The 25,899-nt window shown below is 36.7% G+C and overlaps 2 protein-coding genes across 2 annotated transcripts; both read left to right on the forward strand.

Annotated features, from left to right (window-relative positions):
* Positions 1-49: 49 nt before the first annotated feature.
* LOC117982546 (keratin-associated protein 16-1-like) lies at positions 50-20,785 on the forward strand. Its single transcript, XM_034968910.2, has 8 exons — positions 50-189; positions 4,058-4,252; positions 6,097-6,294; positions 14,683-14,865; positions 15,209-15,412; positions 16,650-16,823; positions 17,551-17,771; positions 19,070-20,785. The coding sequence occupies exons 1-8, from the start codon at positions 132-134 to the stop codon at positions 19,187-19,189; spliced, it is 1,353 nt and encodes a 450-aa protein (XP_034824801.2). The 5' UTR covers positions 50-131; the 3' UTR covers positions 19,190-20,785.
* Positions 20,786-21,306: 521 nt separating this feature from the next.
* On the forward strand, positions 21,307-25,230 carry LOC117982696 (zinc finger matrin-type protein 2). Its single transcript, XM_034969073.2, has 3 exons — positions 21,307-21,558; positions 21,779-22,020; positions 24,328-25,230. Exons 1-3 carry the CDS (start codon positions 21,444-21,446, stop codon positions 24,565-24,567), a joined length of 597 nt encoding a protein of 198 aa, XP_034824964.1. The 5' UTR covers positions 21,307-21,443; the 3' UTR covers positions 24,568-25,230.
* Positions 25,231-25,899: the final 669 nt, after the last annotated feature.

The following is a 25,899-nucleotide window of genomic DNA, read 5'->3' on the forward strand; positions in this document are numbered from 1 at the left end:
AAGGCAAAAGGCAAAACCAGTAAGAAATCAATAAAATATAGTATATAAAATCACATCTTCGCTGAAGCATACTAATTTGTTTCATGCAGCATCAATCAAGAAGTCACTCTGTATGAACATTTTGCCTCATAATGACGTGCACACACATTATTAGTGTTTTATCACTTGTAGTTAGTTCTGCTATAGCAGGTGAGATATTTGTTTTTGTTATGATTACTTTTTAGACAATATCTAATATTATAAACCTATGGTACCTAGGTACCTACCACAGCTAGGTACATACCATCTTATCGTAAGTAGGTAGATACCTAACTATTTATCAAAATTAAACGTAGGTAGGTAGGTATCTATTCTAATTTCTTGTGCGTTAGAACTTAGACTTAAAGATCATACCTAGGTATATTGTGGTGATTACTTCATAGGCTTAAATATTTCCATAACCATGTAATATAAAATCTGCGTTTCATCCTCCCCGGCTGTGCTCTAGTGGAATTTAACTGAAAATTCTTTTTAAGTAGGTAGTGAATCTACGTAGGCACCAATAAAGAAAACCTACGTGCAAAATCTTCAGGTTCTAGACCTAAATAGTTGTTTGAGGTTTATTATAATATGTCAGTCAGTTAATTCCTAGTTAAAGGTAGGTTGGGTAGGTTGGTACCTACGTCAGGCACCTATTCAAAAAGGTTTTTTTTTTATACATAACGTTATGTACCTACCTACCTACCTACTTGTTTTATGACCGCATGAGGGCTCTTAAATAAGAAATCTAGATTGCGGTTCAATTTACAAGCCTAAGTACAATTTTAATTTTTTCTATTGAAAACAATTTAGCGTTACAAAAATAATAATATTATTCAATTATATACTAGTTGCATGCACTACATAATTTGATTCAATTCAGGTTTTATAGAAAGCATTCTTGCAGTTGATTCCTTTTAGGGTTCCGTACCCGTTCAAAGGGGTAAAACGGACTACGGAGCCCTATTAATGTCACTCTGTTGTTTGTTTGTCTGTCAATCCGCGTGTCACAGGTCTCTAGCTCGTTGGCGAAATGAGTTACAAACCTGAAATTTTGGTATTTCCTGTAGAACGTTGAACCGAATTTACATATTCAATAAGTATTCAGAGAGCCATGGAAAAAGAGCCAGAAAAAGATTTTTTTTCTTACCATAGCAAGTGGGGTATCATTGTTTAGAGCTCAATGGACCTACCTATTTACTTGTAATGTACGTTGTAGAGTACCTACGTAGTTACCTAGATACTCGAAAAATAGAGAAATGGGGGTACGTAAAAGTTTTCAATTTTAGACCATTTTTATGACGGGGTCTATCTCAAAAACTAAACTATTTAGGAATGTGAAATTTCAGTAAATTATGTACCATATAGGTATTGTATTTAAATATCAAATACTGAAAACAACGATTCAGTAGCTTGTAAGCTGGACCAAAACATAATAATGTACGGAACCCTAAAAAGCGAAGACTTAGCAGCTTTTTTAAAAGGTGTAGTAACCACGTCTTGTCATATCCATTGATGTAGGAGGAATCTACCCCTTAGTCATACCGCATACGCAACACAGTAAAAGCCCAACGTCTCATAGAAATAGCAGTTTTCCCATATGAAATAATAAGCATGGTAAGTCCGCAACTTCGTCACAAAAAAGATCCCATGGGATTTTTAAACACTTAAATCCACGCGGACGAACTCACGGGCATCATCTATAAACTATTAAGTATGAGTAGGTATAATAATATGAATTTTCTAATACGATTAGGAATTTCCGTTGTACCAAAACAAACATATTATTATAAGGAAATAACAGTTACTTACCAAAACATACCAACATCAATCATCATCATGATAAACCCATAACCGGCTCACTACAGAGCACGGGTTTCCTCTCAGAGTTAGAAGGGTTTTGGCCATAGTCTACCACGCTGGCCAAGTGCGGATTGGTAAACTTCACACACCTTTGAGAACATTATGGAGAACTCTCAAAAAATAAATAAGCGGTGATAGCGTAGTGGTTAAGACGTCAGCCTCCTAGTCGGAGGTCGGGGGTCGGGGGTTCAATCCCGGGCACGCACCTCTAACTTTTCGGAGTTAGGTATGTGCGTTTTAAGCAATTAAAATATCACTTGCTTTAACGGTGAATAAAAACATCGTGAGGAAACCTGCATGCCTGAGAGTTCTCCATACCAACTTACACCCAACGTATTGTTGGGAAACAAAACAAAGATCTGAATAAATTCTATTAAGTTAATCCGATTATGATTGAAGATTCCATTTCCAGTCAGAATAGAAATCTTTTTCTTATACTAGACTTAGATACTTACAGCCTTACAAATAAACCCATTATAAAATGTTATACTAAGAATATACATAGAATAAGCGAAATGTCAACAAATAAACTCTGAATAGTCTAAACCTACCATAACGTCGGCGTATCTCTTCATACTAACACTATTCCATCGCTAAACTTAGTCGCACCCTAGTTTAAATTAGGAATAACCTCAAAATCGTGTATTTACATTACATTCATAGGTGTTTTAAAATTTTGAAATCTAATATTTATAGAACAAGTAGAGCAAGTTAATAAGTTTAAGTTTTCCCAGGTCATAGAGTGCTGTTTTTTAGCCATTTTTGCGTGTTTTTCTTACAATTAATTAATGTTTTCGCCAATGGACAACGGAGTCTTTGTAGTGGTTTTGGAAGTCGGTTTTTTAATTTTTTATTTTTATTTTAAGCTTTTTAGTGGTCATTGCTTGGTACCTAAAATATCAATTCACCAGCAAAACTTTGCAAATCCACACGGCTTAGGAGTTCAGAACCTTGCAGCATCAGGATTGAAAAGTTGGGACTTGGAATTCAATAACAAAGTCTATGCTTGGCATTAACAATATTATTTCACCAGGAACAGCTCCTGAATCTCTATAGTTTAGGAGTGCTGTACCATGCATCATCAGGTTTGAGGAATTCAAACTTGGAGTGTAATCATGAAGCCGTTGCTTCATACCTAAAATATCAATTCACCATCAAAAGTTCTCCAATCCCCACGGCTTAAGAGTTCAATACCTTGCAGCATCAGGATTGAGGAATTGGGATCCGAAGTTCAATGATGTAGTCTATGCTTGGCACCAAAAATAATATTGCATCATCCGCAGTTCCTGAATTATTATAGTTTAGGAGTGCTGTACATCATCAGGGTTGAGGAGATGGGATTTGCAGTGCAAGCATTAAGTCGTTGCTTGGTACCTACAACATTAATTCACTATGAACACTTCCTGAGTCTTGATAACTTAAGCAGGCAGTAACCCTGCAGCATCATGATTAAGGAGTTGGATCCAGAAATTTTTATGGGACCACTACGAAAACATCCCCTGTTGATTAAAAAAAAATTTTGCAAATCGGTCCAGAAACCTCGAAAAAAAACGATGTACATAGGTACATTAAAAAAAACGGGCCGAATTGAGATCCATCTCCTCAATAATTGGAAGTCGGTTAAAAATCAAATTAAGTACGAATAATAAACGTCAAAGACATCAGTCTACGCGTCAAAGTGACGGCTTGTTGACAGAAACACGAATTCCGTAGACAAAATTTTACTTTTTTATAGGCTTGTATACATCTTGTACGGCATAACCAGTGAATAGATAATACGAAGCTATACCGAGTTTATTTGTAAGAAAATATTACCTGCTTATTACTAGGATATTCTATGCATAACAATATCTAGTATATGCTCTGAATAAACGTGGTTTAAACATTTTTTATTTGTAAGGCTGTTACTGTTTTTAGGGTTCGCACCTATCTCCAAAGAAATAAGGTACCCTTATAGAATCACTTCGTTGTCTCTCCGTTGACCTAGAATCATAAGGCAGGTAAAGCACAACTGAAGGAGAAAATACGAAAAACGGGAATTTGTGGTTAGATCACAAAAAATTCTTGTACGATAGTACGGAACCCTTCTCCTTGCTAATCGCACTTGACCGGTTTTTTAATAGGTAAAATAGATATTATGTACTTAAGCTTAAATTACTTAAAATCTGTTTTTTAGCGGAGTTAACATGCGGTAGAAACGAAGTAATCGACGACTGTCCAGCAGACTGCCCCTACGACTATTGTCCTAAAGATGAACACCAGGACAAATTGTCGTGCCCAAAGCCGAAGGACTGTCCACCAGCGAAGTGCAAGTGCGGCTTTAATTACAGAATGTCTGAAAATGGCACTTGCATCCCTACAACTGAGTGTCGTAAGTCCATATAATTTTTTAAACAATTTTACTGTACCATAGAACTTATTTAATTACTATATAATGAAGCTATTTAATTACTGTACAAAATATCACTCCCGCGTGGAATGGCGCCAGGAATACTGGCTGCATTTCCTTGCTGGATAGCCAGGCCGATCCTTTGGGCAAAAAATGAGCAAGTCCTTCTGTCACCAGATGATGCTATTAACCGCGGTGAAATATCTCGTAAAAATTGTACCATTTTACTTATAAGTAGGCAATTTGGATGATGCATAAGATACCTCAAAAACATACGTAATATCTCATCCATCCTGAATAGCTAGGTACACTTTATTTTTTGAACAATGCAAATCAAGTAGATAAAGGTTTTAGCAGAAAGACTGCGGCCCTGATTCGATTCCTTAGCAGGATCAATTTCGGAATGTTAAATTAGGTACTTCTAAATTGTCATAGCTAGGGCAGCCGCTACCGGCGAAATCATGCCGCCATAATCCATACTTAATATTATTATTATTATTGATCATTGATTTATTGAACAATATCCTCGGTATGCTTACAGCAACGCCAAATCGCATAACGAGTCAGAAGTAACATATTAGTTTACTAGCTTATGCTCACGACTTTGACCTTAATAAATTAAATAAATATAATAGGTGTGTGAAGACTTCACCGATTCGCAGTTGGCCAGCGTGGTGGACTATGGTCAAACCCCTCTCGTTCTGAAAGGAGAATCGTGCTTAGTAGTGAGCTGGTGATAGGTTGAGTAAGGAGGTGTCAATTCAACACGAGCCTCAGGCATGCACTGATTTCTACTGATTTATTATTTCTACTTTGACAACTCATGTCATATCAATTCCTTACCTACCTTCATAATATCTTCACCCTTTTAAAACAATATTATTAAATCTATATTATATCTTTCCTTTTTATCATAAACACACACTCACTATTCATCAGTAACTATGTATAAAAGGAAAAGCTGACTGAGTGACTGACTACTGACTGACTGGTCTATCAACGCAGAAAGGATTTTTGAAAATGCAACCCCTAAGGAGGTAAAATACTGGGTTTTGAAATTTGTGTAATCCACGCGGACGAAGTCGCGAACATAAGCTAGTTTTGACAATAATAATTGATGCGATAAAAAATTAAGTATACGATAATCAATTTTCTTGTAATAATTTCTGTTAAAGGTTAAAACTAGCATAATTAAATCCAAATTACCATGACGATATTAAAATACTCTACATGTACCTTATGTTACATTAATTTCAAAATGAAGTTATAATAATTTATAGGTATATCAGTTTAACAATTAAGTATGATTCCACTTATTGCCTCATTTAGTCTTACAGTTTTAGATGTTATTTTAAACAGCATTAGGTACCTACCTACTTACTTAATTTTCTCAATAATTTATAAAAATAAATTACAACCAAAAATCTTACATTATATCCCTACATACCTTTCTGAATTCACTTTTATTATTTTTATGCCACATAGGTATAATCTGTCTTTGATGAGTTTATATTTTATTGATGAGTTACTTGAATTTCCACGGGTTCCTGGTTATCTCATAGCTTCACATCCATTTTATTCACTTGTCAATGAGGCTCCATGCGTCTGATGCATTTTTATCGAAGCAAAACGCAGACGGCGGTGATAATACACTCAATTCCTTACCTACCCTCACAGGTTGATGATAATTAAGTTACTTTTCAACAATTTAAATGACAATGCAAACCCAATTCGATGCCATTAACAAAAAACGGGTTTTCAACACGTTTATATTTCATTTCCATGTTTCATCAGTGCAAACTCACGGTAAGCGTTACATGTTTCAGCTCCCTTCGAATGTCCCCGTCAAAACGAAGTGTTCCAGTCATGTCCTTCGTACTGCCCATCGGATGATTGCAGCCAGGCATCTGTTTTGGGAGGGTGTCCTTACTGGCTATTGATAGTCGTGAACTGTAGTCCACAGTGCAAGTGTATTGACCATTACTGGAGGAACGATGGAGCTTGTGTTCCGTATGAGGAATGCCGTAAGTTTACCTATACTTAGTATTTACCACAAATCCGTTACCACAAATCTACCAATGCAATGGATCCGAGACATGGTCGCTAACTATGGGCGGTGGGCCTCATAAGTCACTCAGCGGGAGATGGAGAGAGCTATGCTTGGAGTTTCTCTACGTCATCAAATCAGAAATGAAGAGATCAGGTTGCGAAGCTGAAATGGCAGTGGGGAGGGCACATGGTTCAGAAAACCGATAGACGTTGGGGTCCCAAGGTGCTGGAAAGGGACCTCGCTCCGGAAGGCGCAGCGTTGGAAAACCCCCTACTAGGTGGACGCAGGACGGACGACATCAGACGAGTCATTCATTTCATTGTAAGGGTCGCCACTCCTTTTACCCGTTAACAACATAATAATTATGTAAGTAGGTACATTATACGGTTAAGCGGAAAGGCCGTGAGAATCTAGCAGACAGACAGACAGATACCCTTTCGCATTAATAATATTAGTGTGGAATGTAGATGGAAGTATGGATTATATTTAAACGCCTGATGGGAGCAGCATAGCAGGATGTCACAATGCGCGTCTTTCACGTCAGCGTTTTGTGACTAATACAAGAAAATTGAGAGACGAGCAAAGAATTTGCAAGTACTACTACGTAGTACGAGACGAGTGGCCTAGTTTTGACAGCGCATAGCAAAGGACCACGCTGGTAACGGTCAAATTATAATACCTACGGTATTTGACAGCATGTAAAATATAGTATCTATTGATGATATCCGTATTGAACATGAATTTCGGGAATCAACTATTTAGTCAGTTAAGAAAAATACGAGATATTTTAAGAGAAAATCGACAAAGAAAATTATTTTCTTGTCTACTTTAGTCACGTGATCGTAAACGACTGTGATTAGCCGAATGGTTGATGACGTCAACTACCGACTTGTAAACTCGTAGCTCGTAGTCTCAACAGAGTCAACAACCAAAGTTTACAAACAGGTGACATCCCGATGACATAATATGAGGCGCCAGGTTGTCAGGAAAAGCGTTTTCGCGGGATATTTAAATATATTTTTTGTTTTCGTTTTTTCTTGCAGTCCTAATCAGTGATTAACGTAGTAGAACAGTTTTTTAAAACCTGTCAAATACCCTATTATTGACTAGACGGGTGACCTAATTGGGGTACCTACTGACTCGGACAACACGTTGAGGCGTCGCTCGTCGTCGTCGGTCCCGATATTAACATTAACATAATATTCTGATTCAGTATTATTAAACCAAAATCGAAGCCTTGTTCTAGTCGAGTCGTATATGAAAGAATCTAGGCACCCACCGCCATTGAGTTAGGTATATATTACTAGCTGATGCCCGCGACTTCGTTCGCGTGGATTTAGGTTTTTGATATCCCGGAGGAAACCTTTGTTTTCCCGGGATAAAAAGTAGCCTATGTCCACCTACGTCACTCTCCAGGTCCTTAACTATACCCATGCAAAAAATCACGTCGATCCATTGCTCTGTTGCGACGTAATTGAAGGACAAACCAACAAACCTACAAACCAATAAACCAACAAACAAACACACTTTCGTATTTATAATATGGGTGCTGATAGTTCCTACGCCCGGTTCCATAGTGTGAGCTGGTACCTAATTCATACAGAGCTTTATAACAACTACTATTTATTAGGTGTAACCTTTAGAGCCGTTTTAGAAGTCATAATTGCCGCGTCACGTCGCGTCACTGACCTCGCGCGTTGTGTGACTAAAGCTTAAGAGAAGTTTCTTCGTAGTGCGCTCCATACAAAATGTAGTTTGGCTCTCATTTGAATACTAACTAACCAATCGAAGTCAATGAAGTTTTCTTTATTTTTTAGGGTTCCGTACCTCAAAGGGAAAAAAGGAACCCTTATAAGATCACTTTGTGTCTGTCTGTCTGTCAAGAAACCTATAGGGTACTTCCCGTTGATCTAAAATCATGAAATTTGGCCGGGTGGTAGGTTTTATAGCAGACATGAGGGAAAAATTCTGAAAACCGTTTGTGGTTACATCACAAGAAAAAATTAAATGTGTTCATGAACAAAATATTGCTATTTTCAACTTGAAAAGTAAGATTACTATACCTAGTGGGGTATCATATGCAGTTAGCCCTTGACTGCAATAATACCTGGTGATACGTGATGATGCAGTCTAAGATGGAAGCGGTCTAACCTGGAAGGGGTATGGCAGTTTTTATTCAACCCCCTACACGCATCGTACCAGAACGCTAAATAGCTTGGCGGCATGGCTTTGGCGGTAGGGTAGTAACTAGCTACGGCCCAAGCCTCTCACTAGACCAGACCAAAAAATTAGAAATTATAAAATTCCAAATTTTTCCCTAAGGTATTCGACCCCGGGACCTCCCACGGATAAAATCCTAGCGCTCACCACTGGTTAAAACGAGACAGAGCTATATCTCTCACTTAAATCTGTCTCGTTTTAACTCTTATCTTAAGTAACGATTAGCGACTCTGAGTATGGCTGTAAAACCAAGTAAGTAGATAAGTATTTTACGAAAATCTGGCAAACTACAGACTCAGATCTAATTTCTAGAACATGTAGTACAAAATTTCATTTAATTCGATTGGTTATAGTAAGTAATCTAAATATATAAAAGGAAAAGGTGACTGACTGACTGACTGATCTATCAACGCACAACTCAAACTACTGGACGGATCGGGCTGAAATTTGGCATGCAGATAGCTATTATGATGTAGGCATCCGCTAAGAAAGGATTTTTGAAAATTCCACCCCTGAGGGGGTAAAATAGGGTTTGAAATTTGTGTAGTCCACGCCGACGAAGTCGCGAGAATAAGCTAGTTAATATTAAGAGAGCCAAACTACATTCGTATGGATCAAGAGACCGCCCTTAATGTTCACTATTTACCATGTAAGTAGGAAATATTAATAACTCTATTTACTGAGTAGGTATACATACTTAGGTAGGTAGCTATTTCTGAAGGTAAATCTAAACTATCAGAAAGCAAGGATGTCGTCTGAAATGCAACACATTTGCTTATCTACTAGCCACTAGTATTAGAACTAGCTCGCGACTTCATCCGCGTAAATTTCAGTTTTTAGGGTTCCGTACCTTTTTTTTTGTTTTTATTCGTTATAGGCGCACGCTTGACCACGATCACACCTGATGGAAAGTGATGATATGGCCTAAGATGGGACGCGTTTAATATATGGGAAAAACGGAAACCTTATACGATCACTTTGTTGTCTCTGTCTGTCAAGAAACCTACAGGGTAGGTACTTCCCGTTGACCTAGAATCAGGAAATTTGGCAGACCTAGGTAGGTCTTATAGCAGACATTCGGGGAAAAATCTGAAAACGATGAAATTGTGGTTACATCACACAAAAAATTAAATTGTGCTCATGAACTAATAACTAGTATTTTCAATTTCCGAAGTAAGATAACTCATATATCAAGTGGGGTATCATATGAAAGGTCTTGCATTCTAAAAACGTAGGTATTTTATTTATTTTTAGGCATCATAGTTTTTGAATTATCGTGCAAAATGTCGAAAAAATACGACTGTAGTATGGAACCCTCGTTGCGCGAGCCTGACTCGCACTTGGCTGGGTTTTTAATAATTAATCGATGATTTACCGAATCAAAAAGATCGTCTCCAGCATGTGAGCTGTCTCCTGTCTAGATCCGTTCAGAAGTTGATAAACAGATACAAACCTTTGGGTACATAATTAAGTACGTACTTTTATTTTTTAATTTGTAGGTATAATTGGAATTAAATACATATTTATATTTTTCTTTTTTCAGCAAATGTTAAAGCAACTGAAGCCAAAGCGGTCAATGATCCTTACCAGCAAGATGCTCCAGAATAATTTAATGGCGAATAAAAAACTACAAAGAATTATTGCAGAGTTTCATCTTACATACCTACTACCTATTGTTTTTATATCTGTCTACTCATGGTCTAGGTACTTACATACCTTCTCTACTTCATTTAATCATTAATCAAATTCTATAGCATGGTTGTTTTTAGGGTTCCGTACCTCAAAAGGAAAAACGAAACCCTTATAGGATCACTTTGTTGTCTGTCTGTCTGTCTGTTTGTCGGTCTGTCAAGAAACCTACAGGGTACTTCCCGTTGACCTAGAATCATGAAATTTGGCAGGTAGGTAGGTCTTATAGCGGACATTAGGGGAAAAATCTAAAAACCCTGAATTTGTCGTTACATCACACACAAAAAAAATTGTGGTCATGAACTAATAATTAGTGTTTTCAATTTTCGAAGTAAGATAACTGATAAGATATATCAAATGGGGTATCATATGAAAGGGCTTCGTCTGTGCATTCTATAAAAGATTATTATTTATTTTTATGCATCACAGTTTTTGAATTATCGTGCAAAATGTCGAATAAATACGACATAGTACGGAACCCTCATTGCGCGAGCCTGACTCGCACTTGGCTGGTTTTTTTTTACCGGCCAGAAATAGGTTTTTGCGGCTAGCAGATGAACTAGAAATGAGGAAGCAAATCGCTTTGTATCAACTGGAATTTCGACTACGTACCTACGGGTGCCGGGTGCAGGCTGCAAACCTTTACGATGCCTTGTGGTACCATGGTAGAAAGGTGCAGGAGGAACCAGGTCGAAAAATACTTGGGCACATTCTCCGAAATAAATATTACAACACAAAAACCTTGTGTCCTTGAACAAATAATTTAGGTACTATACTAAATCATAGATGGCGCAGTATGTCATTAACTGGCACGAGGTCACGAGTAGACCGTACACGGTGGGCTAGATAGGGTGGGATTAAAAAGTGGTATTTCTTGTATACGATGGTACCTACGGAACCCTTCGTATGCGAGTCTGATTCGCTTTTGACCGAATTTTAAATAGCTTATTGCTTTATGACGTCACGATGAAAAACACCTGCTGTGTAAATAAAAACATCTATTAAAAATGTCCATACTACATTCCAACTAGTAAACGATCACTATAAAAGATAATAAATTCTGGTAAATAAAAAATACCTACTTAGTTAAATTTTATCATTACTAGTCGTGCACAAGCAAGAAGATGACGCTTTATTTTATAATAATATGTATCGCAGCTACAAGCATTTTCCTTATAAGCTCTACAAAAGGTATTTTATACGTTTTCTTTTTTACACTAACATCCGTACTCAGAGTCGCTGAATCGTTACTTAAGTTTAGTTAAAATGAGATAGAGCTATATCTCTCACACATAATTCTGTCTCGTTTTAACGATTAGCGACTCTGAGTGCGGCTTTTAGAGCCTAATACGAATTTTTTAAATAACTTTCAAGTAATGAGCTTTTTAAAAAGTGTTTGAATTTTGTCCATAACAACTTAGGTATTATTATCAGAAACAAAACTTTTTGTGTCAAATGTCATACCAAAAGTACGAATTTGGACCTTATTTTAAAGGAGAACCGTACTTTTGAAATGACAGTTGAACCATAGAGTTAAAATGGCGCGTGAGAAGTCATTTTGTATACGGCCTGTACCTTGGATAAAATGGCCTGTACCTATAACCTATTCGTCTATGTTTCTATATTTCAGTAGTACGCATCGACACGTAGTAGTACTTCCAACTTCTTTGGTAGTACCTACGTCAGCTGTTTTTTTAGCATATTATCCATGTTAAATGACTAATATTCCCCTTTCCTCTCCAACTAAGCGTCAAGCTTGTGCTATGAGTACGTACGACAATAGTGCAACGGGCGGGGTTTGAACCGTCGAAATTTCGGTTTTCAGTCCACTCCTCTACCCGTTGAGCTATTGCTATTCAAAGGTATTCAAGAAAATATTATTTATCTATCTTTTGAAGCTTCAATATACCTACCTAGGATTGTGTCATATTTACACAAACTATGGCAAAGCTTTCAAAGATACCTAGTTACTAGCTTGTACAAGCATAGGTATACAAGATGATTCAAAAGGATTATTGAACCTACCCTACCATACACATAATCATCATACAAGATGATCCCAAGGACGTAGGTATCTAGACCATGTCCATATCCCTACATGATGTATTTTGAACTATTCCATTCCAACCATATGAATTAGCATGTAATAGGTACAATATATTTATCTCGTGGAGAACATATTACGGATGTCAACGGACCTCACAGAAAATCACACATAGTGTCCTCCAAAGGATCATCACGCGGAAATCGGGTTATCCTTTCGTAGGATTTTAAAAACTGATTAAGTGCGAGTCGTACAAGATTATGTAGTTTTTAATTTTATTAATTTACATCATCCAGTATTTCATATAGACTTGCTAGGTGGCGGTGGCTGCGCCACTTTCACAATTATTATGAACCGCTCGTAAGAACGTTGGTGTTTTGGTGGTGGTGTTAGGTGTAAAAGGTAGTTTGCAATTCGCAACGCAATCTGGCTCGTCGATCGACAAAGTCCTATGCTTGTTTTCATACAGGTTGTAAGTAGAACGCTAGCAAAAAAGAAGACAGGTGATGGTACTGATAACTAAGATACCACAACAAAAAAAACACCGGAAAAAAACTTGTATTTTATAAAAGTTAAGTAGTAAAAGTAAGTAAAAAGGGAAGTAGGTACCCTGTAGGTTTTTTGACAGACCGACAGACAGACAGACAGACAGGCAGACAGACAGACAACAAAGTGATCCTATAAGGGTTCCGTTTTTCCTTTTGAGGTAGGTACGGAACCCTAAAAATCGGTCAAGTGCGAGCCCAGCGTAACCAGTTTATAGGGTTCCAACGCGACCCTATTACTAAGACTCCGCTGTCCATCCATCCGTCTGTCTGTCTGTGAGTGGGGTGTGTCTCGTGAACCGTACCTAATAGGTAGAGTTGAATTTTTTACAAAATGTATATATTATTTCTATTGCCGCTGCGCGCTGTAACAACAAACAATTCAATAATATGGCCTTCATAAAAATTAAAAAAATTAGAAGTGTTATTTCTTGTACGATGCTACAAGAGTGCGAGTCCGACTCGCACTTGACCGATTTTTTATTTGTATGATTCATAAAAATTTGCATGATAATAATAATAATAATTACCTACTTACCTATTTGTTACCTATTGTATACTAATTTCCCACGTACCTACGTATGTTTCAAAACCCAGGTAGGTATGTAGATAAAACAGAATTTCGAAAATGAATAAAATATTAAGTAGGCAAGTAGCTTAAGTAGATATTTCATTCACCTATTAATATGGTAAAGTATCCACGTAAAGAGAAGACATTTATTACCTTGTGAAACAATTAACCGTTCGATTACCGTAACATTAATGATGTTACCAAAAATGAAGTCGTTTTTTATTATGTACTAGCTTATGCTCGCGACTTCGTCCGCGTGGACTACACAAATTTCAAACCCCTATTTCACCCCCTTAGAGGTTGAATTTTCAAAAATCCTTTCTTAGCGGATGCCTACGTCATAAGAGCTATCTGCATTCCAAATTTCAGCCCGATCCGTCCAGTAGTTTGAGCTGTGCGTTGATAGATCAGTCGGTCAGTCAGTCAATCAGTCAGTCAGTCACCTTTTCCTTTTATATATATTTAGATTAGATCAAGCAATAAATTAATGCATGATAAAATCTAATATACCTACCTGTTCAGAGCGAAACAAAGTAGGTTGGTATGTCTGTTCAACTGAAACCCATAAAGTAAGGAAAACCATGAAATATTTCAAATAGGGCCTTCCTTAAATATTTACTTATATATTGGGTTTCGGTTACCGTCGTTTCGGGGCAAAAACAATTAAGTACCTACCTACCTACCTACCTACCTACCTACCTACCTACCTACCTAACTATTTACAGAAAAATAGATGCTATAATTAAGTAAGCTTTTAAAATAAACAAATTGTCAATAGTTCATCTTCTATAATATAAAAATGAATCACTAAATGTGTTGGTCATCGCAAATCTCGAGAACAGCTGAACCGATTTCATTTCACTAATTCTTTTTTTATAATATTCCTTGAAGTACGAGGATGGTTCTTACGGAGAGAAAAATTTAAAAAATTTGAATCGGCTGTTAGGCGGAACGAAGTTCGCCAGGGCCGCTAGTTGTAAATATAAATTCTCCCGGCTGATGTACTCACGTGCTTAGTCAATGTTAGCCCGACTAGTTTCGAACCCATCCGGGGTCCTTTTCACAGAGGACCTTTTAACCGCGACGCAATTGCGAGCTGAGTCCCTGTGAGAAAAGACCTCGGATGAGTTCGAAACCAGTAGACTTGGCTAAGCACGTGAGTAACAGCCTGGAGCATCTATATTTACAATGGAAATCACACAAGATAGTTTAAATGCTAAAATGTCAATAGTTCATTTATTCAATATTCATAAATCATAAGTATCATAACACAATAATATTTACAACTTATAGCAACTTGTGGAAGCTGTGGGCCAAATGAAGTAGAAAGAGAAAAGGCAGACTGCACGTCTGACTGCTGCCCCGAGCCAGCGGGCCAGCCCTCCACCTGCCCTGACCCCTCTGCGTCGGCTTGCAAATGCGATATTCTGTATCTGAGAGCTGCAAATGGAACGTGTATAAGGGGCAGAGATTGCCGTAAGTGTAAACCGAAACAAAAAAGTAAGCGATCAACCTACCCAAGAAACTTTTTACCCGACTGCGGCATACCTACCTACGCCGTCAAAAGCAGGAAATAAAATTACGTAATTAAAAAACTAAAAACCCGACTGCTATTAAAATATAGTAAAGGTAATAACTAAAAAGCAAAAAACAAGCTTTGTTTTTTATGAAACAGAAATTGATGAGGTCATAAACGTAAATATTAGAAAATGTAAGACAGGCGGGGGCAAGCCTAAGTAGTTGGCTAAGTAGTGACGAGGCAGAGTAAATAGATACCAATTTTTTATTCAATAAGCTAATTTAAATACTTATTTTACAGCTCCCATTCCGTGCGGTTCAAACGAACAGTTTGATCCCTGCCCGGTCTGTTCAGAGCAATGTTCTAATGCGTCACCTGATGGGCGGCGTTGCAGAACTGTGGGCAGAATAGGAGTCACTGTGATATGCCGACCGGCGTGCCGCTGCATCGAAAACTACTGGAGGGACGAGGATAGTAATGAATGCGTGCCTTACGATGAGTGCCGTAAGTGAAAAAACAGAACACATGGCAGAAGCGCGGCAATGAGACGCAGGTATCGCCAAGAAAATACAATTTTCATTTTTCACATCAAAAAAGTATAATTTCTTGACGCGGCGATGTCTGCGTCTCGCAAGAGCCTGTGATTCCGTTATCGTACTTATAAACGGAAGGATTGTCCGTCGAACTAATTCTACTGATGATCTTTCCTTTTGACCGGACCATTATCTCTTTGGTCCGGACCCGTTTCACATAATATTAGATAGGTAGGTACTAGCTGATGCCCGCGACTTCGTTCGCGTGGAATAAGGTTTTTTAAAAAGCCCGTGGGAACTCTTTGATTTTCCGGGAAAGGGGAAAAATCCGAAAACTGTTAATTTGTGGTTACATCACAAAAAATTTAAAATGAGTTCATGAACAAATAATTAGTCCTATTTTCAAAGTAAAATTAATGTACCAAGTGGGATATCATATGAAACGGTTTTGCCAAAACATTCTAAAACAGATTTTTATTTATTTTTATGCAAATAGTTTTTGATTTATCGTGTAATCGAGAAAATACGACTGTAGTACGGAACCCTCGATGCGCGAGTATGGCTCGCACTTGGCCGGTTTTTTTATTGAGCAAGTTTCATCGGTTTATCTACAGGAAACTGGCTTTTATTGTTCATAACTTCACAGTCCACAAGCACAATGTTCTGCAATTCGAAACTGTAACCTGTAACCTCGTTCTTTGTGAGCAAACAAAAATACTTAGTGTTATTATCGTTTTGAAATTTCGCAAATCGCTAATGCGCGTGACCGCCATTTTAGTGACGTCATATTTTTACTTAAATATACCTACTTACGTGTTTATGAGACATGGCGCCAGCGCAATAGCAGTTTGCGGGACTTATAGTATCTCTCCCCTTTTTAGGGTTCCGTACCTCAAAAGGAAAAACGGAACCCTTATAGGATCACTTTGTTGTCTGTTTGTCTGTCTGTCTGTCAAGAAACCTATAGGGTAGGTAGGTACTTCCCGTTGACCTAGAATCATGAAATTTGTAGGTAGATTTTATAGCACACGTAAGGGGGAAAATCCAAAAACAGTGAATTTGTGGGTCAGGGCCCTCTTGTTTTAATTCCAATCTCAGTAAAGATATGTATATATTACCATATCTTATTAAGCATAGTAGGTATATAGTAATAGCTAAATTTTTAATTAAAATTAGTAGGTATCCACAACAATGTTTATTACTTACAGCTATTTGTGGACCTAATGAAGTAGAAAGAGACCAGACCGACCGAACGTCCGACTGCTGCCCCGAGCCCGCGGGCCAGCCCTCCGCCTGCCCTGACCCCTCTGCGTCGGCTTGCAAATGCGATTTTAACTCTCTGAGAGCTGCTAATGGGACATGTATAAGGAGTAGTCATTGCCGTAAGTGTGAAACCACAGAAATCAGAATAAGTAGACCAAAACAAAGGTAAACGGTGGGCGGCTTCGGCCGTGGCTAGTTACCACCCTACCTGCCCTACTGGCAAAGCCGTGCCGCTAAGTGATTTAGCGTTCCGGTACGATGCCGTGTAGAAACCAAAGGGGTGTGGCTTTATTAAAGCCAAAATCTCACGTACAAATACATTTTGGCAAACAAAAAAAGTGGCCACGGTGATAACCTGACAAAACATAATCACTTTGTCACGTTCTAATAAGAGCTTAAATCTTGCTTAAATGCATTTAGCTATCTCGCTCTAACAGTAAGTGTGACAATAGGGCACTTCTAAAGGTAGGTATTTATTCAGAGGTCCGGACCCTGTCGCGACGTCTCGACATAATATTCTCACTTGACAGTCGGGGCTACCCTTGGATGCAGTTTTTTCCTCGGATAGAACATCTATTTCAGATACTGTCTTATGACATCAAAAGTCAATTTCGAGTTTTTTGCAATTATGTCTTTGTTCTTTTGGATGAGCGAAGTGTTTCCCTTGTCCACTTTTACTCTCTTTCTCTCTTTATCGTAAATGTTTTTGTTACAAATTAAATTAAAAATAAGTAAAACCTGCTTATCTGCTACATACCGTTCTGCTAATTGCGATTAGGTATATAAGTATAAGTAGGTACCTACCTATTTTTCAGTAATAAACTAATTTAAGTAATTACTTCACAGCTCCCATTCCGTGCGGTGAAAACGAAATATTTGACTCATGTCCGGTCACTAGCAGCCCATTCTGTTCAGAGCAATGTTCCAGAGCGTGGCCTGATGGACGTCGTTGCAGAGTTGTGGGTCGAATAGGCATCACGGTGCCATGCCGACCGGCGTGCCGCTGCATCGATAACTTCTGGAGGAGCAACAAAAATAAATGCGTGCCATATGATAAGTGCTGTAATGTAAGTGAATAATTATTATTATTTGTTGAAAAGTTAAAAATAATGTCTATGATCTACATCGAGTTTTTGAATATTGTTATGTTAACTTGACATTGACATCTCTCCTGTCATTCCTTAATAATTATAACCTTGTATTTTGTTCGTCCTAATTATAAATTTATTTCTTATTATCCTAAAGTGTTAAATCTAATTCCATCGTAATTTAAATATGACGCTGATGACTTACTATTTATTTTATAATGAAACTAGCTTATGCTCGCGACATCGTCCGCGTGGACTTCACAAATTTCAAACCCCTATTTCACCTCCTTAGGGGTTGAATTTTTAAAAATCCTTTCTTAGCGGATGCCTACGACATAATAGCTATCTGCATGCCAAATTTCAGCCCGATCCGTCCAGGAGTTTGAGCTGTGCGTTGATAGATCAGTCAGTCAGTCAGTCATTCAGTCAGTCAGTCAGTCAGTCAGTCAGTCAGTCAGTCAGTCACCTTCTCCTTAAATATATTTAGATAAAGAGGCATCGTTAGAAATTCAACTTATTTATAATTTATTTTATCTCTTCTGCGACGACACGCGAGCAAGTCTGCGCATCGTACTCTTCAACAATATTCAAAAAATTGGTCAAGTGCAAGGCGGACGAATAGAAATTTGAACTCTCTACATATTAGGTAGTAGGTACGGTTTACCAGATACGAGATAGACGGACGGACGCAGAAACGGACGGAGCGGAAGCTTACACCGGAATTCATAGTCAAGATGCATATTTAGAGGATGATTCGGACTGCAGTATCAAACAAAACTTTAATGCATTATGCATTGTAGGTAATAAGATTGAATATGACACATTCAAAGCATATTATGTCGTTTGAATGGTCCTCTAAAGAAGCCTAACTTGACTATGAATTCCACTGTTAGTAAGCAATAGGATTCCGTTGGCATCCTTCGGGTATACCTAACCAACAAGCAAACACACATTTATAAAAATGCGAAAGTGTGTTTGTTTGTTGATTTATTGGTTTGTTGGTTTGTCCTTGAATTACGCCGCAACGGAGCAACGTGATTTTTTGCATGGTTATAGATAAAGACCTGCAGTGATATAGGCTACTTTTTATCCCGGGAAATCAAAGAGTTCCCACGAAATTTTTAAAAACCTAAATCCACGCGTACGAAGTCGCGGCCATCAGCTATTGCTTAATAAAACTCGATAATGAGGTCTAGGTTGGAGCGAGCTTGCCTAGAAAATGCCTTGAAGTGATTCAGGCCCCAGCCTTTACAATTTATATAGATGTATACATACAGGTACAACATGTACAAACATGTAGGCTGGGACAAACAAAATACCCGACAGCATCGCGGCACGACGGCAACAAGTTGCAAGCGGTTTCTAGAAGTTCAATACAAAGGAACTGTGGTTCCTAGTTCACTAGTGTGAGTTTTGACGCCTTTCCGGCGTCCGTGTTTTCTGCCTCATAGGTAGGTATACCTATACCTATCATCATCAGTACCCATGCCAAATTACAGATCTCTAGCACTAATAGTCTGAGATTAAACGAGGACGGACGGGCGGACATGGCATAATCGGACTAGGGATGTGAGCTAGTTGCGCGCGCGCAAGGCCGATTAATATATCGAATAGGCTAGTTGACACTTTTTTTAAGTAGGTCTTAAATGGTTAATATTTGTCCTATTAGATCAAAAAAATTAACACTATATTTTTTTGCCCCCTAAAAACCGTAAAACTTTCATTTAAAAATATATTTTTCTTAGACAGGTGAAAACACTGTCGGCCATGTTTGGCCGATAGATTATCTGTGCTCTGACGTCATGCATTTGTAAACAACAGCATAACCTACCAAAGTTTAATAAACATGACTTCTATACTAGTTTACATGAAAAATATAGTAATTATCGTTATTGTATCATCCGAGAATGTAAAAACGCATCGATAAAGACCACAGGAAAGTTGTGGATTAGAGTGCCCAGTGAAATAAATATACGTAATACGCGAAGACTTGCTTAAAGGGATCCTATATCACTAACGACTGCAACCCAAATTTATTTTTGCAAAGATCACTTTGTTGTAAGTCTTACTTAATAACTTATTCAATTTATAAAGAGAAAACGATAATTTTTTACGTTTACTATGAGTTTTTAGAAATATATAAAAACTAGCTTATGCTCGTGACTTCGCCCGCGTGGACTTCATAAATTTCAAACCCCCATTTAACCCACTCAGAGGTGGAATTTCAAAAAATCCTTTCCTAGTGGATACCTTCTCTTTACCTACAAAGAACACACCCACCAAATTTCATGTATCTAGGACCAGCTGTTTAGATGTTTAGGCTGTGCGTTGATATATAAGTTAGTCAGGAGGACTTGAAATTTTATATATATGGATACTACGTTAGTCAATTGTTTGTTTACATATTTAATGACGTCACATCATGGCTGACAGCGTTTCCTGAGTTTCAAATAAAAATAAAAACTGTATTTTTTTAAATTGGATTTATAAATCCATCCTGCGTTTTTAATAATTGTTATTGATATATTTCGTTGTCTTAAGCAAAATACTATAATAAATAATCATTTATTGGACGAAATTAGATATGAGTCAAGTAGCCTATTATCGATAACGGAATCATCAAGGTTACGACGTAAACATACTGCATTCATTAAGTATGCAGGGTAACTAATGGGTACTAATGTGTTTAACTAAGTAGGTAACTAATTAAGTAGGTACCTATTAAAAAACCAATGTGTTTTTACGTTTTTAGTTACCCATATAAAAAGAGGGTAATTAGCAAATATGTTTAGCCTATTTAGTATAATTGAGAAGAGCACATTTATGCGAAGAGTTCATCATTCATGTGGATGATGATGAGTCAGACATAGAATTTTAATATTGTATTTTTAGTTTTATATAGGTACGTTCTTTTGTTTAACTATATATTTAATATGCTATGATGTAATTTTATTGGTAATAAAAAAATCTCAAATAAAATAAACGTGTTTTTATTTTTATCACCCATTTATAAAGATATAAAAAAACAACTATCGATATTAACTAGGACGGTACTCATCGACTGCAGTAATGCACAGGAGCCGTGCCATAGGGTCCGGGAGTGGAAGAGAGAGCGAAACACTCGAATGATTTATGAAGAAGTCTGCAGCTAGATAATAACTAGACTATAATTTTTAAAGTGGCAAACAAACACCCCTTTAGTTACTTAGAAAAATAAATAAATAAAAGAATAAATCGAAAACGATACACTTTTGCATAAGCACTTTAGGGGTCGTTTGATAGCTAATGTCCCTTTAACGGGATCGTCTCCTATTTTCCTGTAACCCTGTATAAATATTCCGATGTGCGCCAGAAATCACATAACAAGATTTAAAATCTGTACTCCAAGGTGCTCTGTGGTCTCAAACATAGTAGATAATCTATGTCTCAAACTTTTGAACTCAGACTAAGGACCAAAATGTCAAAATGGCGCGTGAGGTTGTCATTGTCATTTTCAGATTACTGTCTGTGGTTTTATTTATATTTTTATCATTTTATCAACTATTTAACTACTGTGACTATTAAATTGGATATCCACAAAACAAAATAAGAAGACAAATTGTGTATTTAAAAGCAAACAATTGAATAAAAATTCGATATAACGCAACCACCATGAGTATGAGACCGGAAGACCATCGGCGAAAGTGGGATAAAGATGAATTCGAACGAATTGCAGAGGAAAGAATAAAAGCAGAGCTAGACGAAGAGGAAAGATCAAAAAAGAAAGGTAGGATAGTGATTTCCCATGATATCTTACTGTTGCCTACCTTTAACTTAAAAAATGAGCAACTATGGAGGTTTTTCATCTAATTACTTGAGTTAAAATTCGTTTGAGCGTCTTTGCTGGTACTACGTGTCTTAAACTTAATGTTTCTACCGTAATATAAGTACTTAGTGTACCCTTTTCGATCTAATGATTTTAAATATTTCCTTTTGACTGTTTTCAGCTCCACCCATTAAAAGAGAACTATTGAAACAACGTGAATACAAAGTTGATTTGGACTCAAAATTGGGTAAAAGTGTAGTGATAACTAAGAACACTCCTACCTCACAATCGGGGGGCTACTACTGCAATGTATGCGACTGCGTTGTTAAGGATTCCATTAACTTCTTGGACCATATTAATGGAAAAAAACACCAAAGAAATCTTGGTATGTCAATGAAAATTGAGAGGAGTACATTAGATCAGGTGATTTTTCAATAAATTAACATAATAACAAAGAGTGGATGCAAAAATAATATCAAACAAAATATGATAACAGAGTAAATTAGATAAAAATAGAAGGTAAATAGGGTATTTTACACCAAGCAAGAAAAAGTCCAAAAATCTATAAACAAGATAGTATTAGCTATAAGCAATCGAAAAATGTTACTTTCAGTTTATAAAATTATATAATATAATGAATTTTATAATTCATTTTAAAGATTTCATTTTTTTAATCTGTTCTACAAGTAGGTATCCGAAACACACAAGCTGTAGCCACCATGATGAATCCCGACTGTGATTTCACAATGTTAATGTTAAATACCAATTGGTTTTTTGACTTAATTTAAGTTTTTTTACTTTGTTTTCATTTCAAATAGTAGGTATAATACAATTCAGATTCATAAATAAATTATTACTCCCGTTCCCGTACAGTATATTTAATTTATTGCAGTGGTAAACCGGTTCATAAAAGCTTATAGGTAGCTCCATAGATTATCTACTATTCTCATACTATTCTGGTAATTTTAAACCAAGTTTTCTCCTACTTTTATCTGTTGGCACTTACTTACTTTACTACTTACACAAGTTATTTGGTGTTTTTACACTGGTATTCCCACATGCCGGCACTGCACATAAATCAAAAGGCAAGATAATCATTTTAAATTGCAAAAAATATGTACTTCTTCATGTACTCTTTCACTAAGAAAATTCCTTTTAGACAAAGTGACGTCATCACGGCTCATGAACTATACAAGATGGTGGGCAGCGTTATCGCAGTGAAATTAGAAATGCAAAATTTAAATGCGTTTTATTGCACTTAACTATCGAATAAAATTTTTGTAAATTTTTTGGTGTGGCTTATTATCACTTTAGGATCAAATTAAAACACTCCAAAAAATTGTAAAATACCCTATCCTGTGAGCTTCTAGACTATTTGCTACAATGCATACAACTTGACTAAAAGTAGGATTTCAGCTTTTAAAATTTAACTATATTTATCAAAATATTATGTTAGTGAACATAACAGGAATATGATCAGATTCGGACCCATGCAGTCAATAATCTATCCACTTAGATTGATGTTAATTATAATAGCAGCTCCTGCTATAATACATCTTTACCACTAAATAGATGATGCCGACGACTTTGTCTGTGTGGATTTAGGTTTTTTAAAATCCTGTAGGAAATCTTTAATTTTCTGGGATAAAAAGTATCCTATGTCCATTCCCGGGATGTAAGCTACTGTATAAATATATATGTAGGGACTTTGATGAAATTTGGTACAGAGGTACCAAATTTGAGCCATGAAAAACTAACAGACTGACAGACAGACACACTTTTGCATTTATAGTCCTCATCATAATCATGATCAACCCATCGCCGGCTTATTACAGAGCACAGGTCTCCTCTCAGAGAGAAGGGTTTTGGTATTAGTCTACAATGCTCGCCAAGTGTGGATTGGTCGTGGAGTGTCGACTTAACACACCTTTGAGAACATTATAGAGAACTCTTTGGCATGCAGGTTTCCTCACGATGGTTTCCTTCACCCGCTAAAGCAAGTGATATTTAATTACTTAAAACGCACATAACTTTGAAAAGTTAGAGGTGCCTACCCGGGATCGAACCCCTGAACTATGTCTAGGTATATGTATGTGGATGCCCTAACCACTAGGAATTAATAATATTAGCATGGATTTTTGTGCTTCAAGTTCTTAATGTTTTGTCAAGTCTGTTTTTAAGTATTGAGATTGACATTAATACACCTTTTTGTAAAATTTGTTCTAAATTGTGCTGTGCACTACTTGATTTGTTAAAAAGTTTATCAAAGGATTTGATGATTTTAGCGTTTAAACTACCGTGAGTGATTTCCAATCTAAATAATATCTGCCCGGCTGTACTCACCGGATCCCGGATGGGTTCGAAACTAGTTGGGCTAACGTCGACTAAACACGTGAGTACAGCCGGGACAGATATTATTTAGATTTGATGATTTTAATCATTTTACTGATGTAGCTTAAGATCATGCTCTCTTAGCCCAGGTTGCTCTTTCTCAAAAATATTATCTTGATAACTTGCTTAACAAGCAATGAGTGCTTGCATAAAGAACCAGATTTCCAATATCTGTCTCTTTATGTGAGAACTTATAAGATAATAAATAATATGGGGCTATTTTACCCGCACAGATTGGTTGGCGGAAACCTTATCGCAACTAGGCCCCTATAACGGCAACCTCCTTTAATACTATTTTGCTTCAGAATACTAAACTTTATGACATTTAATACTTTCAAGGTAAAAGCAAGATTTGCATTGAACAAACGAAAATTAGAAGAAAAGAAGGATGAGTATGAACTCGATACTAGGCTAAAGGAGGCTGCAGAAGAGGAAGCTCGTCTAAAGGAACTGCGTCGTGAAAGACGTCGGGATAAGAAGCGCAAGCTACAAGACACTGAAGATACCGATGATGGTCCTGCTCAGTCAGAGCTAGCACAAATAATGGGCTTTTCTGGTTTTGGTGCATCTAAAAAGTAGCAATTTATTCTAAGTAGCACTATCAAAACTTACATACATAGTGAAGCTCTTTCTATACTACAAAAATTGTTGTGGTAAACCAGACTGTGCATTACATAGTTCAAATGTCTCTATACCAATATTATAAAAAGGCAAAGTTTGTAAGCTTGTTTGTAGGAAGTAATCTCTGGAACTACTGACCCGATTTTGAAAATTCCTTGACCAGTAAAAAGCTTGATAGGCTATATTTTATTTCCAAAAAATTAGAGATCCCTACGAAAATTGTAATAAGCTGTATGAAGTGTGAAGCCGGGGTGGGTCACTAGTAATATACGATTTTGTTTGACTACTATGTAATATATTATGTAAGTAAGTATACCTAATAATAATAATTTGTATGTAAATAAATCTCAGTTCATTTGGAAATGAAATACATAGTAGGCTTACCAACTATTATTTTACGTTAGTAATCATATTTTATGTAAGTAATTTAACTATCTTAAAGGGCTACTTCATTCTTCTCTATTTTATGAAAGAATATTGACTCACAGCAATTATCTATACAATATATTATTGTGAAACTTAATGTATCTTTCTTTATTAGGCCCTTGCAAATGTGTGCACCACATTAGAAAGGTTTTAAAGTAAGTTTTTGAACTAAATTATAGTAGATTTATTTGAGAATATGATTTTCTTTTATTAGATCGATCACATAATTTAAGCTCCAGTCCCAGGTGTGGATCCCGGTTGTCTTGAATGAGAATGTACTCCTGAATTGTTCTAAATTATGGTAAAAACCACATTGAGTATCAGACACTTAATTCTGAGTGAATGTTCACTCAAGTGGTTGTCTCGTTTTGCTTGTGTGTCTTTTTGAGTCATTTTGTGTTGAGACATTTCATTTCGAGTGAAAGAAAAATGAACTGTCTGATATCACCTTAAGGGCTAGTTGCATATAAGACAATTAAAGTTATGTTACAACTTACAGTTACCCGTCCTATTTCTAAATAGTAGTTTTTGAGTTATCGCTAAAAATGCGTAAGTTCCCAAAAACTAATTTTCTAAAAAAGAATACTATGTAGGACCAAATTAATAACTACGTAGGACCTAAAACTTTTGTCTTACATTTTTTAGAAGCATCCATTTTTGAAAATGTCCTTTTTTTGGCTTAAAACTTTATAGACTACAGTTAACTGCTATTTAGTAGGTAATAGAGCAGCAGAAACTTTGACCACTAAAAAAGCAAATTGAGTATGATTACCGACTTGTACAAATTGTCGGTAATCATATTATCAGGAATTATGATTAAGGTTTAAGATAAAATATTAGTGCATAATTATTATTGCAATCAAG

This window comes from Maniola hyperantus, chromosome 5, assembly GCF_902806685.2.
Source record: "Maniola hyperantus chromosome 5, iAphHyp1.2, whole genome shotgun sequence".
NCBI classification, from domain to species: Eukaryota; Metazoa; Arthropoda; class Insecta; order Lepidoptera; family Nymphalidae; genus Maniola; species Maniola hyperantus.